The sequence below is a fragment of the Tetrahymena thermophila genome (assembly GCF_000189635.1).
Source record: "Tetrahymena thermophila SB210 genomic scaffold scf_8254691, whole genome shotgun sequence".
Lineage (NCBI taxonomy): Eukaryota > Ciliophora > Oligohymenophorea > Hymenostomatida > Tetrahymenidae > Tetrahymena > Tetrahymena thermophila.
The window spans coordinates 568495-585608 of NW_002476457.1; the positions used below are offsets into that span (position 1 = coordinate 568495).

The window sequence follows — 17114 nt, forward strand, 5'->3', positions numbered from 1 at the left end:
AACTATTTAAGTTTAAAGCTCTAAAAATATATTTTTAAATAAATTTATAAAATAATTAAAAAAATCTTACTTTTCCTAACATTTATTTGAAATTTTTGTTTAAAAATGGGATTAAAATAAATAAAATATATTAGAATCAACTTAAATTAATTAATTTGAATTAGTTTGAAATGAATAAAATCAATAGTTAATTATTAAAATTTATCATTAAAAATAAAAAGATTTTGTTTATTTATCTAAGATAAATTTTTATTAATTTTTTGTATAAATTTATTTTAATTGAAATTTAATTAAAATAACTATGAATATGAGAAAATAAGAGAAAGTCTTAAAAGGATTAATACATTTTAATTAAAATTGTATATTAATCATTTGTATATTTAGATATTTTTAGAATTAAATAAATAATGAAATCAAACAATAATCGTTACATATGTTAATTCTTTATCAATTAGTATTAAATTTATAAGGTCAAGTTTTTGGCTTTAATCTTTGTTTATTTGATCTAACTTTTTATTAAGTTATCATAGTTCTTTAATGTAAAGAAATGAGTTAAAGTTTTATTAGATTTGTTTAGTTTTATGAATAGCTATTTGATTATTTTAAATGTTTTTTTAATTATCTTAGAACTGAAGATGATATGTTGTAAATATGGAAACTCTTTTATTTTTAAAAAAATTAACTTTGCTTAAGTTTATTTAACATTAAATAACTTTTCAAATTTATATTATATTATTTTTTTAGTAATTATTAAGGTAGGTGTGTGTATAAGTAAGATAAGTAGAATCAAAATTTTAATTAATAAAGAAGCTAAAAATTCTAAATAAACTTCAAAATGAAATTAATATTAATTCAGCTAGTAGTAACAGTATCTCTTCCAATTATTGCAGGAGTTGCTATAGTTTTAATGATATTCTATTAAAGCTTATGGAGTGCACTAAATGCATGGTATTCTTGTTAAATTCAATCATATTTTTATGAATTAAAGTTTAAAATTTCATGAAATGATCTTCTCTTACTATGGCTAATTATTATAATAATTTATTAAAAATCATTTTTTAAAATAATTCTTTAAGGGAATAAGATAGCAATTAGTGGGTTCTAGATACTTAAAAGTAGACTCTAATGAATTCCATCTTTTCTTCTAAAATTTTAGAAGGATATAGCTTTACGCAAGTATATATTATCTATCTACACCTTTTACAATTATTTAATGTATTTTAATGATCATATTATAATCAAATAAGGTATAGCTACATATGATAATCATAAATGGATTACTTTCGAAATACTAAAGTCAGCAATTAATTGGTAATATTATAGATTTTATTTTTATTTATTGTTTAACAAATTTTTGTATAAAATAAGTTAACAGATAAACTAATTTTACAGTGTGCTCTTACAGAGAGTTGATTTTTAATGAGTGCCCTCCAAACGTCTACAGTTAGCTCAATGAAAACAACAACTATGTTGATTTGTATTTTGTTAGATCAGTTTTCAAATATGACTTACTCTCTCAACAACAATAGTATTTTATACAAATGGTATTTAGAATTATTCATTATTTTTACTCCAAATATTGGCTTAATTAAATTATAATATATAAAATCATATTTAAACTGCAAACAAACACATAATTTATTGAAAGTATCAATAAATCAATTCAAATTTTATCTATAATTTAAAGAATGATTTTGTGTCATTTTATGGTAAAGCTGCCTTTTACGCTTCTTAGATTGAAGGATTAATTTAGCTTGCCTTCATATATAACAACGACTTGACTTCTATTTAGTATGGAATTTAATCGGGGTAAATAATTTTATTAATTAATTTATTTATTTATTGCTTTTATATTTAGCTTTTATAATTATACTGACTCTGATTATGAGGATTGTCTTGGAGATGATTTTATAGAGCCTTACGATCCTAGATGTAGACCATGGTTTTAATTTGCTGCTAATAATCCAGGTAAATTAATTAATTTTTAATATTATTAAATATTTTTAATTAAATAAATTAATAGGATACTTTTTTTTTGAGCCCTATCTTGATCCTATTGGAGGTGATATTTTGATGACTCTTTCTACATAAATTAATAGATAAAATTAACTTTATTCTGTAAACAGTATTGATATTTACATGATAAATCTTGGTAAGTTATTTAATTCTACATAAAGTCAGAGCCAATATAGTATCTTACTTCACGAGTTTAACAATACAGTATTTATTTCTATTTTAAATATTTATTTTAAATTATAATTTTATTAATTTAAGGTGTTTGCGCATCCTTTGCTTAATAGAACAGACTAGCTTTCCTGGTCAGATTTAGAATTCTATAATATCACAATGGTTTGTTCAAATCAAACACAATTAATGGAAGAATGCTAAAAAGAAAAGGAATCATTTTAATAACAAATTGATTAAACAATAAATTTTATAAAAACTGGAAACTATTCAGTTGAATAAAAGTATAATTTAGACTCCTTGTATTAGTACTGGTCCAAATTTGGAGATTAAAGGTAATTAATAAAATTTTATTTTTTTTATAATTATTAACATGGTTATTTATTTTATTATTTCTTAAAGAATAAGCATGGTTTATCCAATTTAGAGCTAGATTAAAAGGTCTGAAAATTAAAAACCTTACTCCTACTCAATTGCTTTAGCAGGTAGAGTTATATCTGATAAAAGAAAATCTCTAAAACTCTTGAATTTGATAAATGCTAATTATATCCAACTCCCACTTATTCTTTCTTTTGTAACAATCAGTTTTGCAATAATTATTTTTATTGTCAACTTTGCTATATTTTAGGCTACTTAGATTTGGTATCCAATTGAACTGCTTACTTAATTTTTATAGAAAAGCCTTTTGTAAGATTTTACTTGTAAGACTCTCCATACTTAGCCCTCTATGAGAATGAAATAAAAATCTTAATTTAATAATTAATCTTCTAAAAAGAGAGAAGTTTTTGGTAGCTACCTTTTAAATAAAGATGATATCATTCAAAATTAGTCTCATGATCTTGATTAATCTGATTAATTTGCCTTAAAAAGTACAAACAGGTAAAAATAGAATTCAAAAAATAAAGGCCATTATAGTCCAAATGCGATGGACTCACCATTAAATTACTTAAATACTAACAGACTTAGTCTTTACTCAGAAATTATAGTATAAGATTCAACATAAAGAGATCGAATCGAAAGTTAATAATCTTTCTCCACAGGCAGAGCTTCTTAATTATTAACAAACCAAAATAGGAGCAGGCTATTTTCTACATAATCAAATGGTTTATCATAGGAATAAGACTTTTAACTTCATTAAAAAGAAGAAGATGGAACAAATAAAATTCTTAAAGGCTTGAAACCTATGTTTTTTGAAATGAAAGTCATCAAGAAAACATTTCAATAATTAGAATATGTAATCAATTACTCTGTTTAGTAGTCAAAGCTAAACTCTTAAAGCAGTTTGAATACTCTTTTTCACTTTTCCAAAGCTAAAGAGCTCTTTTTAAAGCTAAATAATTAAACTGGTTTGAGTCGATGCTACTTTAATTTAGGGCTGATCCACCTATTAAAATATGAGTTTAGTTTATCCTCTGAGTACTTTTAGTCAGCAATACAAATTAATTTGAATTTAATTGGAGAAGATTATTAAAACTTAGCAAGTTTTAAACTTCTTTAAGGCCAAGATAAAGATGCAAAAGATTAGCTCATCATATTTACCAAGAGAATACTCTCCCTGGCTTATAGTTAGAAGTGCTCAGCTTTTTAGCAAATATATGTTGAATAAAAAGAGGATCTTAATAACTCAAATGAAATGCTTATTAAAAATCTTGATTGCTATAAAATTTATGCAAACTAAAAATCAAAGTTAGATTTAAAAGAATAAAATATCCTTTTATTATTGAAAGAATCTCTAAGTTTATTCTAAAAAGTAGAAAAAATTGTTGAAAACCATGCCTAGGATTTCTCTGATATATTTAAAATATTTTTGTATTAAGAAATTACTGAAATACTTGCACATTAAGACTAAAAATAACAAATATTAACTCAATATATCAAAAAAATTTTATTTTTGTTTTTAAAGAATAACATTTCTTTTGAAGATATTTCACAAGGATAAATTGATATGAAGAAAAATTCATTACTGATAGCAAGCTTTAGCATGAAATCAATGATTTCTGAGGCCTTCAAGAGCAAGCAGCTTTTTCTATTTGGAATTATAGAGAAAGCTAAAAACAACAAGTTATAAGCAATAGAATATTTGACTTAGAGCTTGGAAATTGCTACTCATTATGATCACTTTTAAAAGATGAAAACAATTTAAATTTTATCTAAACTTTTTAAAGAATAATCTTAAAAATAAGACTTTCTTGATGAGGAATATCTAAGCTCTTAGGTTAACACTCCATTAGATTTGATAATTTTATTGCAATTAGAACCAGCTAATAAACAATCCAATTTTTTACAAATATTAGAAGGTTTTAAAAAATTCAATTTCTTAAATAAAACCGATAGAATATAAATTATTGTTTTCAACAAATAAATTAACCAATTTGTCCCTTACACTCATATAAAAAGCAATGATAATTGGAAAACAATAATTGATTCATTGCAAGATTTAAGAAAGGAATTTTTTTATTTTGAAGAAGCAGCTCAAAAGTAGCTTTCACTATAATAAGCTCTTTACCTTTCTCTGCCTTATATTTATGAGCTTAATACTTTAAATATCACATATTCAATAAAAAATGAAATGGATGCTAATGAATTGTCTTACGATTAATTTACAAAAGATAGCAATCATAATTATTTATAAAAAAGAAAAAAGCTCCTGCTTCTGTTATCAAATGGAGATATTTAAAACTTCTAAGAAAAATCTCTACAAAAATTAACCAAAATACATAAGCTTATTACGTTTCATCTAAAAGACAATTGTTTATTTAATTATAAAGAATTGCAATTTTAAGACAAATATTTTTATTATGAATTACTTTAAAGTCAAAATGATTTAATTTTAAAATTAACTAAATTGAGATTAACAGAAAACTTTGACACATAAAGTGTATTTTTAAGTGTTTTAAATGAATTTTGAAACAAATACAAGCTTTCTAAATCATATACCGTCCGGCTCTAATTAAGGTGATAATGGAATCATTTTTATACAATGCGCCTTAATTTGAATTTGCACCTTAATTAAAATGAAATAATATTTGATAATTTAAATTTTTTCAAAATATTTTCATAGATTTATATTAAAAAAATCAAGTATTAATTTATGAGGATTTGTAGCATTTATATCTTTTTAAATTTTTTGATTATTAAATAGAAAATCTAACTCTGTTTGATATTGAAAGCATTTCAAACATACTATTTTATTCTCATTTAATTAAATTTAAAACAAACTTGTTGTATATAGTTTAAAAAACACCTTTTCTTCATATAAATTTATTTTAAAAATATTTTTTTTTGTAAAATTAAGAGAAATTAAAATTATTTAGAAAGATTTTATTAAGATAAGTAAGCAGTTTTATTGTTAAAAAAGATACCCGTTTATATCATTAAAATAAGAAGAATTCTTAAATTTATTGTCAATAATAACTTTAATAAATTTAAATAATAAAATGGAAAGGATAACATATTTTAAAACGATTAAATATATTTATTTCTATGTTAATTGGAAAAATGTTTCTAAAAATATAATAAAAAATAAGATAAAAGAGATTGGAAATGATGTAGTTAGTATTGTTAATTAAAGTATGATTAAATTAAATATAGAGGTTAGTAAGTAAAAATTTATTAGTAAATTTATTTTATCATTTTAATAAATACAGAATAAATACAGACAGAAAGAAAATAAAGAGATTTTATTTTAAGATTATGATGAACTAAACAAGAATCTTGTTACCAATCTCCTTACAAAAAATATTAGCTGAATTCTAAGTTATAAAGTAAATAAAAAATATTGTATTTCTTTTAACATTACGTAAGATTATATAAATATATTTATTAAGCCAGTTTATTAAGTAGAACCAAAATTTCAATTAAGAAAAAGCATAATTTGCATAAATAAGCTAATTAAAATATGAAGAAGTTAACAATTCAGCTAACCCTAACAGTTTCTTTGCCTATAATAGTAGGAGTGTTCTCAGTTTTAATAATGTTCTATTAAAACTTATGGGATGCTCTCGAAGCATGGTTTATTATTATTATAATAATTAAGATTTTTGAAATCTATTATTTACTATTTTACAAATTACTTATTTCTACATTAACTTCAAAAAGTTGTCATTAATTATTTTAAAAATGAAGGGAATAAGATAGTGAAATGTGGATTTTGTAGACTTAAAAATAAATGTTGATGAATTCTATTTACTCTTCTAAAATTATTGAAGGATATAGCTTTACTCAGGTATAAAATCAAGTTTATTTTGCTTGATTAATTTATACATACTTCTTTTAACAAATGATAAACTTTTATCAAAATGAATACTAATTAATAGGTGTAAATACATATGAGTGTTATAAATAAACTATTGAAAAAATATTAGAATAATGAAATAACAGGTAAAATTAGATTTAGAATTTACAATATTTTATTTGCTCATTTACCATTCATTTAATATAAGTTAATAAGTAGGCTTATTTTACAGTGTGTTCTTATAGAGAATTGATTTTTAACCAATGCCCAGAAAATGTTTATAGTTAATTGAATCAAAGCTAGTATTATGTCGATTTATATTTCGTTAGATAAAAGTTTAGGTATGATCTACTAACACAGGAATAGCAATACTTTATATAAATGGTATTTTCGATTAAAAAAAAATACTAAAAATTTAATTACCTTTTGAATTTTATTTCTACTGAATCTATTTTCAATAGTTAGTTTATAATTTAAAATTTTTTTTATATTCACATTAAAAGAATGATTTTATTTCTTTCTATGGAAAATCTGCCTTTTATGCTTCTTAGCTCGAAGGGTTAATCTAACTTGCATTCATATATAACAATGATAAAACATCAGTTTAATAAGGAATTCCTTCAGGGTATTTTGAAATTAATTAACTAATAATTTATTTATTTATGCAATATTCACGAATTAGATTTTATAATTATACCGACTCTGAATATGAGTCTTGCCTTGGTAAAGATTTTATTGAGCCATATGATCCTAGATGCAGAAAATGGTACTAATTTGCTGCTAAAAATCAAGGTAATATTAATATTTGTGATGAATAAATTAAATTCTTTTTAAATTTGAAAGGATAATTTTTTTTTGAGCCCTATCTCGATTCTATTGGAAATGATCTACTTATGACTCTTTCTAGCTAAATTACTAGATAGAATGAATTTTACTCTGTAAATAGCATTGATATTTACATGATTAATCTTAAAAATATATTTGGTTAGACTTAAACTAATTGCTCATACTCTGTCTTACTTCATGAATTTAATAGCACAGTATTTTTATTAAAATATCTTTTAGACTAATAAAATTAATTAAGAATCAATGAAATAGGTATTTGCCCATCCTTTACTAGATAAAAGTAATTTAACTTCTTGGCCAGACTTAGAATATAATGACTTAGCATCCAATTGTTAGGGTTAGTAGAAATTCTAAGAATGCACTTTGGAAAAGCAATCTTTTTAATATTAAATCAGTTAAACTCAAGATTTTATTAAAACTGGAAATTATTCTTTAGAATAAAATTAAAATTTAGATAAACTGTATTAGTAATGGTCGAAATTCGGAAATAAAAAGTAATTAATTAATTATTTAATTTATTTATTTATTTGTTTAAAGATTTGAAGTAATAAAATTTTTTGATTCTAAAAAGAATAAGCATGATTTATCCAATTTTAAGTTAAGTTAATGAGAGCTAATTACCTTACTCATACTCTATTGTTCTAACAGCTCGAGTATTTACTGATAATAGAGAGTCTTTGAAACTATTCAATTTATTAAATGCTAATTATATTAAAATTCCAATTTTTGTTTCTTTTATAGCTTTAATTGTAGCTATTGTAGTATTTATTATCAATTTTGCTAGATTTTAAGTGCTTTAAATATGGAAACCAATTGGCTTATTAACTACATTTTTAAAAAAGAGTCTATTGCAAGATTAGTCTTGCAGCAGGACTCTTACAACTTAATTTGATAGGGAGACTTTGAGGTCTTAACCAACCCACTTCAGAAAAAGCTCTGAAAAAAGATAAACTAAGCTGACTTCAACTTAATTTGTAAACTAGCCTGACTATATTTATACCTATTTCTAAAAATTAGATTCAAATGATTCGGTAATTCTAAGAAGCCCTTTAAGTATCCGATCAACCAATTAACCTAGCTAAAAAGAAAAATAAATAACTGAGTCACCTCTTAGCTAATATAGAACGTTTAGATTGAGCTAATATTCAGAATAAGATGAAGATATGCCTATAAAAGAGGGATAGACAGAAAGCTTACAAACAATAATGACAGGTAAAGTGTCATAATTTTATTAGCATAAAAATAAAAGTATGATTTAAATAGGTACGCTAAATCAATAATAATAAGAATAGGAAATTATAATGCTATAAAAAGAAGAAAGTGAGACAAAAAAAATCTTAAAAGGATTGAAACCCATGTTTTTAGAAATGAAAGTGATAAAAAAGACATTTCAGGATTTGGAGTTTGTTATTAATTACTCCGTTTAATCATCTTAGATAAGTAGTACTCAAGATAGTTTAAATGCTCTTTTTCATTTTGCCAAAGCAAAGGAGCTCTTTTTAAAGCTAAACAATTAAACTGGTTTAAGCCGCTGTTATTTTAATTTGGGACTAATATACCTCCTAAAGTATGAGTACAGTCTATCTTCCGAGTATTTTTAATCTGCTATATAAATTAATTTGAATTTAATTGGAGAAGATTATTCGACATTAACAAGTTATAAACTTCTTTAGGGTTTAGATTAGGATTCAAAAGACTAGCTTATTATATTTGCAAAAAGAATTTTTTCATTTGCCTACAGCTAAAAGTGCTCAGCCTTTTAATAAATTTATATAGAATAAAAGGAATATTATGATGATTAATTAGAGATGCTAATTAAAAATTTACATTCTTTTTAGATTTATGCAAATAAAAAAACAAAATTAGATATGGAACAATAAAATGTTTTATCTTTGTTGAAAGAATCTCTAAACTAATATTATCAAGTTGAAAAAATAATTGAAAATCATTACTTGGATTTCTCTGATATCTTTAAAATCTTTTTGTATCAAGAAATATCTGAAATACTTATTTATTTAGGCTAGATATAAAAAGAATTGACAAATTATTTCAAAAAAATATAATTCTTATTTGTCGCCAATAATATCTTCATTTCAAATGATTAATTTAATTAAACAAACAGCATATTTAGGAAGAAAAAAACAATTTAGATATCAAATTACAATGTAAAAGCTATCATATGTGAAACATTTAAGAGCAAGCATTTATTTTTGCTTGGAATGACAGAGAAAGTTAGAAAAAACTGGTTACAAGCTATTGAATACTTAACATAGAGTTTGGAAATATCTACTCACTATGACCACTTTTAGAAAATGAGGACAATTTAAATTTTAGCTAAACTTTTTTAAAAATATTGCTTAAAATAAGATTTTATTGATGAAGAGTATCTAAACACAGAATTAAGAATCCCAATAGATACTACAATTCTTCTCGAATTAGATCCGACATTTAGATAATGCAATTTCTTACAAATAATCAATGGTTTTAAAAAGTATAACTTTTTAGGTAAAAATGATAGAATCTAAATTATTGTTTATAACAGATAAATTAACTAATTTATGCCCTATACAATAATTTAAAATAATGACCATTGGAAAATAATTCTAGACTCACTATCAAATTTAAGAAAAGAATTTTATATATATGAAGAAATTACCTAAAGTTAAATTTAGCTATAGCAAGCCCTTAATTTATGCGTTGCTACTTATATTTATGAACAAAAACCTTTAGAAACTACACCTAAAATTAAGCAAAATTTAATTCAAAATAAAAATCATAAAATTTAAGAACTTGATTATACTAAAAATAATTAAATTTACTTAAACAATTTGAAAAGAAAAAAGTTACTACTCCTTTTATCAAACGGAGACATTTAAAGCTTTAAATACATATCTTAACAAAAAGAGCTTAAGAATCAAAGTCTTATCATTTATCATATAAAAGATAAGCTGAATTATGAATACAAAGAATATCAAAACAAACATTTAAAATATGAACTATTATCAAGCCAAAATGATTTGATTGCAAAATTAAGTAAATTGAGGTTAAATGAAAACATAGATTCATAAAGTGTATTTTTAAGTATTTTAAATAATTTCTGAAGGAAATTCATTATCTTAACTTTTTACTACAAATTAATTAATTATTATTATTATAATTGACCTTATCTATATTCCATATATGTTAAAGTATACAAGTTTAGTGTTTTATTGAAGTTTATTCAATAAACAAATAGATTTTTAATCAAAAATAAATTATAATCAAATTAAAATTAAAGATAAACACTAAATTTCATCTTAAATGCTTTTATTTTGCTTTAAAAATTATTTTATTTAAAAGGTAAATAGATTAACTAAAATGATTTCATTGTAAATGCAAAAAAAGTTTCCAAAAATATTAGATTCTTAGATCAGTAAACTGTTATTAAAGAATAAAGCGCTTTTTCAAAAATAATTCTTATTGTTTTTTTATTTAATAAATATTTTAATAAAAGACATTATCATTATATGCGGACAAAAGTGAATGAGGAAAAATGGTTCCCTATAAAAAAATTAACAAAATTAACAAAAATTCTGGAAACATTTTTTCTACTAAGATAATAAGAATCTTAATATATTTATATTTTATTTTTCAAATTATGCTTAAAAAGTGAATCATAAAATATAATAAATTTTAATTATTTTAGGTTAAAAAAGTGTATTTTTTTTGTTATTTGCAAATATTTTATAATTTAAACATATAATTGGACTAAAAAATTATATTTTTATGTTAATTGAGATAAATTTTATGTAAAAGTTTACATCTAAATATTTTAAAATACTAATAGAAAATTTAATCAGAATATTTTAAAATATAAAAATGCAGTATAATTAGTAAAATATAAATGACAGGTAATTTTTGAATTATTTAAATTTCATATGCAACATCCATCAATGAATTCAAGCTATCCAGTTTATTTTACTAAAATGAGTAATCTTTAAGTTGCTGATTTAATTACACAAAAGAAAAAGACAGTAGCGACAAACATCAAAAAGCAGGGGATCTGGATCACTAGACGATCACCAACGTAGTCATAACTACTATTATTTGCTTCAACAAAAAAGGAAATCATAAATATTATAGCTGTGTATAAGATATTTAAAGCAGCCAAAAAGATGTTAAATTAGATTAATTTTGGAAGGCAGAAAAGGAGACTAATAATTAACAATTTCATTTAAATAAATGTTAAAATAATGTGAATAATAAAGGGCGCAGCTAATTATAACCCTGAAACTGAGTTATTTATATATATTGCATACCCAATTATAAGCATTAGTAGGCAAATAGTAAGTATGGTAATCAAGTAACAGAATTGTTTAGAAATGATCTATTAGAGAGCTTAACAGCAATAAGCAACTTTTCCATTTTTTATTTTTTCAGAGTCAATATCTTTATTTATGTCAATAATAGGTTAAATTACTTTGCTTTTAATTTAATTAGATGACAATAGATTTAGTGAGCCAATTAAGGAAAATACTGGGAATTTTAAATTCAGCTCTTAGTATATTTAATCTAGTGCATTAGTGATACCATTTACTCCAACACCAACATTGCAAAGAACTTTCCCAGATCTCATAGAAGCAGTGCAATATATTATTTCAGGACTTGAATATTGAATACTAATTTAGTCAGGATTTGATTTTACTATAATAGTATGGTTTTATTTTTCTTAATCATGAATTTTTGCTTGTTAGGTTTCTTCATCACAAGAATAAACCTACTCTGAATTTTTTACTTACTATCCAACAACAAAATAGGTCTAAATAGGAACATGCTGAATTGGATAATCGTTTTACATATTTTATAATTATGGGTATTTGTTTGAATCTGTGGTTTCTTAATTCATTTTATTACAATCAAAGAATTGCCTATTAATTTGTTTGTTTTTTTATTTACTTTGTATATTTTTTGATATAGATTTTATTATAAAAATTATTTATTTTAAGTTAATTAAGTTATAAGCTCATCATTTAAATCTTTTTATTCTAAAAAAAGCCAAATGCAATTGATTAGTGAGTAATTAATAGAATAAATTATATGAGAGAATGAATAAAAATATTAATTCAATTTAAATTTTGAAAATAAATAGGTAAACCCAAATTTGTTTAATTGTATTTTTTATTAGCGTAAACACATTTTAATTAATGTAAGTATTAAATTATTTTTAATTATTTATTTATTTAATAATCATTAATTTCAAATTTTAAAAATTAATATTTTTTCTATTTCATTTATTTGTTTAAATTTTAAAATTTAATTAAAGTCTATTTAATACCAAAATTAATTTGAATTTTTTCTACTACCTTATCATCTAATTACCTAATTATCTAATTGCCTATTCTCTAATTTCTAATTAGGAAATTATAATAATTATCTTTCTTTTATTTATCAATCGGATAATAAAATTATATAAATTAGAAATCATCTAAGCATAATCAAATTAATAAAATTGAGCAAAACAATAATTTGTTCTTACAAATGACATTTTCTTTTAATGTGAAAAAATTTTTTGTTAAATATATTAGAAAATGAATGACATAAAAAATTTTTTAATTTTAGTTAATCAATTATCTTAAAAATACTTGAAAATATGAGAGAAAGATTTTAATATTTAGTTTAGATTAATATGATTAATTGTTTATTTTTTAAGGTGTTTAATCTAAAACTTAATAAAAAGTGTAATTTATTAAAGTAATACAAATATCTATAGAAAATTATTAAAATTAGATGAAACTAAAATAATCTTGTTTTATTTTATAAATGCGAAAAATAAATTTGAAGCAGTTTTTTTGGGGATATAAAACAAAAAAAGAATAAAATCATTTTTATCTAACAAATAAATTTTTTGATATTAATTTCTGAAGTTGAAAAATATAAAGGCTATTATCAATTTAGTAATTTAAAACTATTTACTAAAAATTATACTGAAATAAAATTGAATTTTTTTAAACCTTGATAATACTAATTATTTTTTAAAATTATACTATAATCGAAATGGTTCTTAATTTTTGGCTATTAGTGATTTTAAGGAATTTCTTATGATATCTTTCAATAATATTTATACCATTAAATTGAAGATAAATTTATATATATTATTTTTTTTATATGAATAAAAGATAATTTAAAATTACTTATTGTGAAAAGAGATATTAGCCAGTAATTTAATACCTTATAATTGTGTTCCGGTTCCATAGTATAGTGGTTAGTACTGGGGACTTTAAATCCCTTGACCTGGGTTCGAATCCCAGTGGGACCTTTATTTTTTTTTGGATAAATTAAAGTATTTAAAAATAGGATTATGAATAAAACACAAAATAAAAATTCAAATCTATTCTCCTTATTCTATCAAAATTATAATTTTTAAACCTTAAAAATAGAAACCTTTTTTATTTATAATATATTTTTTTAAAGTATTAAAATATTATAATTAAAATTAATAAAAGTATTGATAAATATTGATTAGAATATCAGATATCCACTTTATTTTCTTTTGATATTTTCTTATAATTTAAAATGATCAGTTTTTTGTATACAAAATTTTAATAATGAATAAAAATTAATTATCGCGGTTTATTAACTAACTTGTGCACTTTGATTTATAGACAAATAATTCAGTTTTGATAAGAAAGATTGTATGCATTTAATAAAGAAATTTTATGGTAAATATATATTAATTAAAATAAGAATAGCTATTTATTTGCATTAGTATAAGTATAATAAATAAACATTTTAGAGTTAAGATTTATTTAGATATGTCTAAAAGGATTACAAGATCTGCTCACGTAGATTTACTAGAGAATATTAAAGCTGATTTACCTTCAAAGTAGCTGAAGAAATAAGATGAAAAGAAATAAACTAATAGTAAAACTAGATAAAAAGATGAGAATGTCATTTAAGATGATTAGGATTAAACTTAATCTTTGAGTGAACAAAATATAGATTAAAAAAATAAAGCTAAAAAGGGTAAAGAGACAAAAGAAGAAAAAGAGAAAAGAATAAAATAAGAATAGGAAGAGAAAAGGAAAAAAGAAGAAGAGGAAGAAAAAAGGAAAGAGGAGGAGGAGAAGAGTTTTATCGATGATTTTAAAAGAAAAAATAACCTAATCAATACAAAAGATCATAAAGAAAGAATTGAAACATATTAGAATAAACTTTATTCAGATAAAAAAAAGCAAAAGAAGGGCAATGTATAAGATGAACAAGAAGAAGAAGAAGTTATTGATCTTGCAGAAAATAAAGTCAAAGGAAAAGTTGGATTGATAAATTTAGGAAACACTTGCTTTATGAATTCTGGTAAATACTATTAAATATAATCACAAAATTAAATTAGTAGAAAACTAAAAATGAATATAATTTTATTTACAAATAGCACTTTAATGTTTAAGCAACTTATAACCATTGACCGATTATTGTTTGCAGAATAAGGAAGATAATGAAATTAATATTTAAAATCCTATGGGTTCTGGAGGTGTTGTAATAAAAGCATTTGCAAATCTTGTGAGGTAATTAATATTAAACTTATTTTTTTTATGTATTTATAAATCATATTAATTATAGTAATTTATATAATTAAAAAATTAAATTAATATTTATAACCAGACAAATATGGAATTAAAAAGAAGATTCAGTCAGTCCTGATGAATTCTTAAGAGTTATTTCTTATTTCAATAAAATAGTAAATAAAATCAATTTTATTTTATATTTTCCTTTAATAATTTGTTATAAATTTTTTATTTAAAAGATTTTTTTTTTTGAATTGGAATAATTTTTTCTACCTTTTAAAAGACTTATTTTTTTAAACATTCTTAATAAATTGTATTTATTTGTTATTTATTATTAAAATAAAAGTATTCTTCAGGTAGATAACAAGACTCTTAGGAGTTTTTACTTTATTTGCTCGATCAAATTCATGAGGTAATTTGTATAATAGCTATTTAATTATTTTTAATTATGTAAATTTTGCTATTTAAATCAAGGATTTAAACAGAGTTGAAAAGAAACCATATGTTGAACAAAAAGAATATTTTAAAAACTTAAATCAGAAAGAATTAGAAAAGTTAGCAGCTGATTCTTGGGGAGATTATTTAAAAAGAAATAAGAGTGTCATAGTAGATTTATTTTAAGGATAACTCAAAAATACACTAAAATGCTTAAAATGTAAAACAGCTAAGTATTAATTTGAACCTTTTATGTATCTGACAGTACCCATTCCTTAAAAAGCTGAAAATGAAATAAACATTTAAGATTGTATTGAATAATTCACAGAAAAAGAAATACTGGATGGAGATGAAAAATGGTAATTAATTAATTTTAAAAATTATTAATTATAAATTTAAATACCCTATTTTCATAAAAGCATACGTTAAATTTAATAGCTAAATTTATAAATGTTTAAGTAATCAATATTAAATCTTATTGATGTATTGATTATATTAAATCTGTTTAGATTAATTATTGTTAAGGCTAAATAGAATTATCTAAAATGACAAACAAAATTATTTAAATTTAATAATTTTAATTTAAAAAGGTTCTGCCCTGAATGTAAAGATTTCTAAAAGTCTGAAAAGAAAATAGATTTGTGGAAATTACCTCCTATTTTAATGATCTGTATGAAGAGATTTTAATATACTGCTTAATCAAAGAAAAAAATAACTACTAAAGTTTAATTCCCTGTTCAACATTTTGATATGAGCGAATTTATTCCAAAGACTTTATAAAAAGAAAAACCCATATATGATTTATTTTCAGTAATATCTCATAAAGGTTATTTAAATTTTGGGCATTACGTTGCCTACTGTAAAAACTAAGAGGATAAGCAATGGTATTTATTTAATGATAGCAAAACTTCATTAATATAAGATCCTGAAGAAAATGTAATTATTAATTAATTTTTATTATATAGTTTATTTTTATTATTATAAATAATTTTTCTATTATATTTAGTTATATAAATTCTATATTAACTATTATATTAAATAGATTCCTAAGAAAGAAGCATATGTTCTTTTTTATTAAAAATCAACTCTCCAACTTATTAAAAGATAAACATTAGTTGAAAGTGTAAATTGGCCTCATAAAGTTTGATTTAAAAAATATATTAATTAATAATTATTAAATTATCATTGATTTACTCTATAATTTTTATGTAACTTGCATTATTATACTCAATTGATTATCCGCTTTCTCTACTTTTAAATAACAGAATTTAATAGATCCAATTAATTTTAATGATACTGTATTCAAATTTTTACAATCCACTCAAATTACCAATAAAATATTGGAAATATTAAATCAGTAGAATAATCCAAACTGTTTTTTATATTTATTTGTACAAACACAAAATTTCAAATAGAAAATATTATTTTTTATACTTAGCAGTGCATTTAAAATAATCTCTCTGATTTCATGCAAAGTGATAAATAATTATAAAAAACTAAAAAGCATTTTAAACGGAACGTAGAATTAATTAATTGATATAGATTTCTGCTAATCAAAAGCAATTAATAATTTATGCTGAAATTGTTTGTATATTAAATTAAAATATGATTAGATTGCAATTTAAATTGACATCATAAAGCTAGTTATCAGAAATCAATTATTATGAAGAGATTAATTATTTCTCAAAAAACACTATTTATTTAATTCATATATTTATATTATTTTCTTATATGACTTGCTCTATTATTAAACGAATAGTTAGTTAGTTAATTAGTTTTATAGTTATCACTCCTTTTTGAAATATAAGAAAGAGAAATTCAGCAAAAAGCATTAATTATTATTATATTATTAAATTAAGTTGAGTTTTGTTGAT

General features: G+C 21.7%; 5 protein-coding genes across 5 annotated transcripts; all 5 read left to right on the forward strand. All coding sequences in view use genetic code 6, as the record gives it.

The window, feature by feature from the left end:
• Positions 1–766: 766 nt before the first annotated feature.
• On the forward strand, positions 767–1227 carry TTHERM_000324388 (transmembrane protein, putative; the record flags this gene model as incomplete). Its single annotated transcript, XM_012796865.1, has 2 exons — positions 767–948; positions 1077–1227. Exons 1-2 carry the CDS (start codon positions 836–838, stop codon positions 1225–1227), a joined length of 264 nt encoding a protein of 87 aa, XP_012652319.1. The 5' UTR covers positions 767–835.
• A 20-nt stretch (positions 1228–1247) lies between these two features.
• TTHERM_000324389 (tetratricopeptide repeat protein) lies at positions 1248–5092 on the forward strand (the record flags this gene model as incomplete). Its single annotated transcript, XM_012796866.1, has 7 exons — positions 1248–1311; positions 1369–1544; positions 1688–1809; positions 1859–1968; positions 2024–2220; positions 2275–2519; positions 2587–5092. Exons 1-7 carry the CDS (start codon positions 1260–1262, stop codon positions 5090–5092), a joined length of 3408 nt encoding a protein of 1135 aa, XP_012652320.1. The 5' UTR covers positions 1248–1259.
• A 990-nt stretch (positions 5093–6082) lies between these two features.
• Positions 6083–10786, forward strand: TTHERM_00324390 (tetratricopeptide repeat protein; the record flags this gene model as incomplete). Its single annotated transcript, XM_001013027.2, has 11 exons — positions 6083–6195; positions 6310–6409; positions 6501–6564; positions 6627–6802; positions 6922–7043; positions 7101–7210; positions 7262–7458; positions 7517–7758; positions 7836–10335; positions 10604–10676; positions 10758–10786. 11 exons carry the CDS (start codon positions 6083–6085, stop codon positions 10784–10786), a joined length of 3726 nt encoding a protein of 1241 aa, XP_001013027.2.
• An 809-nt stretch (positions 10787–11595) lies between these two features.
• On the forward strand, positions 11596–11919 carry TTHERM_000324419 (transmembrane protein, putative; the record flags this gene model as incomplete). Its single annotated transcript, XM_012796867.1, has 1 exon — positions 11596–11919. One exon carries the CDS (start codon positions 11596–11598, stop codon positions 11917–11919), a length of 324 nt encoding a protein of 107 aa, XP_012652321.1.
• A 1996-nt stretch (positions 11920–13915) lies between these two features.
• TTHERM_00324420 (ubiquitin carboxy-terminal hydrolase) lies at positions 13916–16513 on the forward strand. Its single transcript, XM_001013029.2, has 7 exons — positions 13916–14596; positions 14673–14805; positions 14903–14978; positions 15152–15217; positions 15280–15599; positions 15831–16176; positions 16283–16513. Exons 1-7 carry the CDS (start codon positions 13960–13962, stop codon positions 16385–16387), a joined length of 1683 nt encoding a protein of 560 aa, XP_001013029.2. The 5' UTR covers positions 13916–13959; the 3' UTR covers positions 16388–16513.
• The last annotated feature ends 601 nt before the right edge of the window (positions 16514–17114 follow it).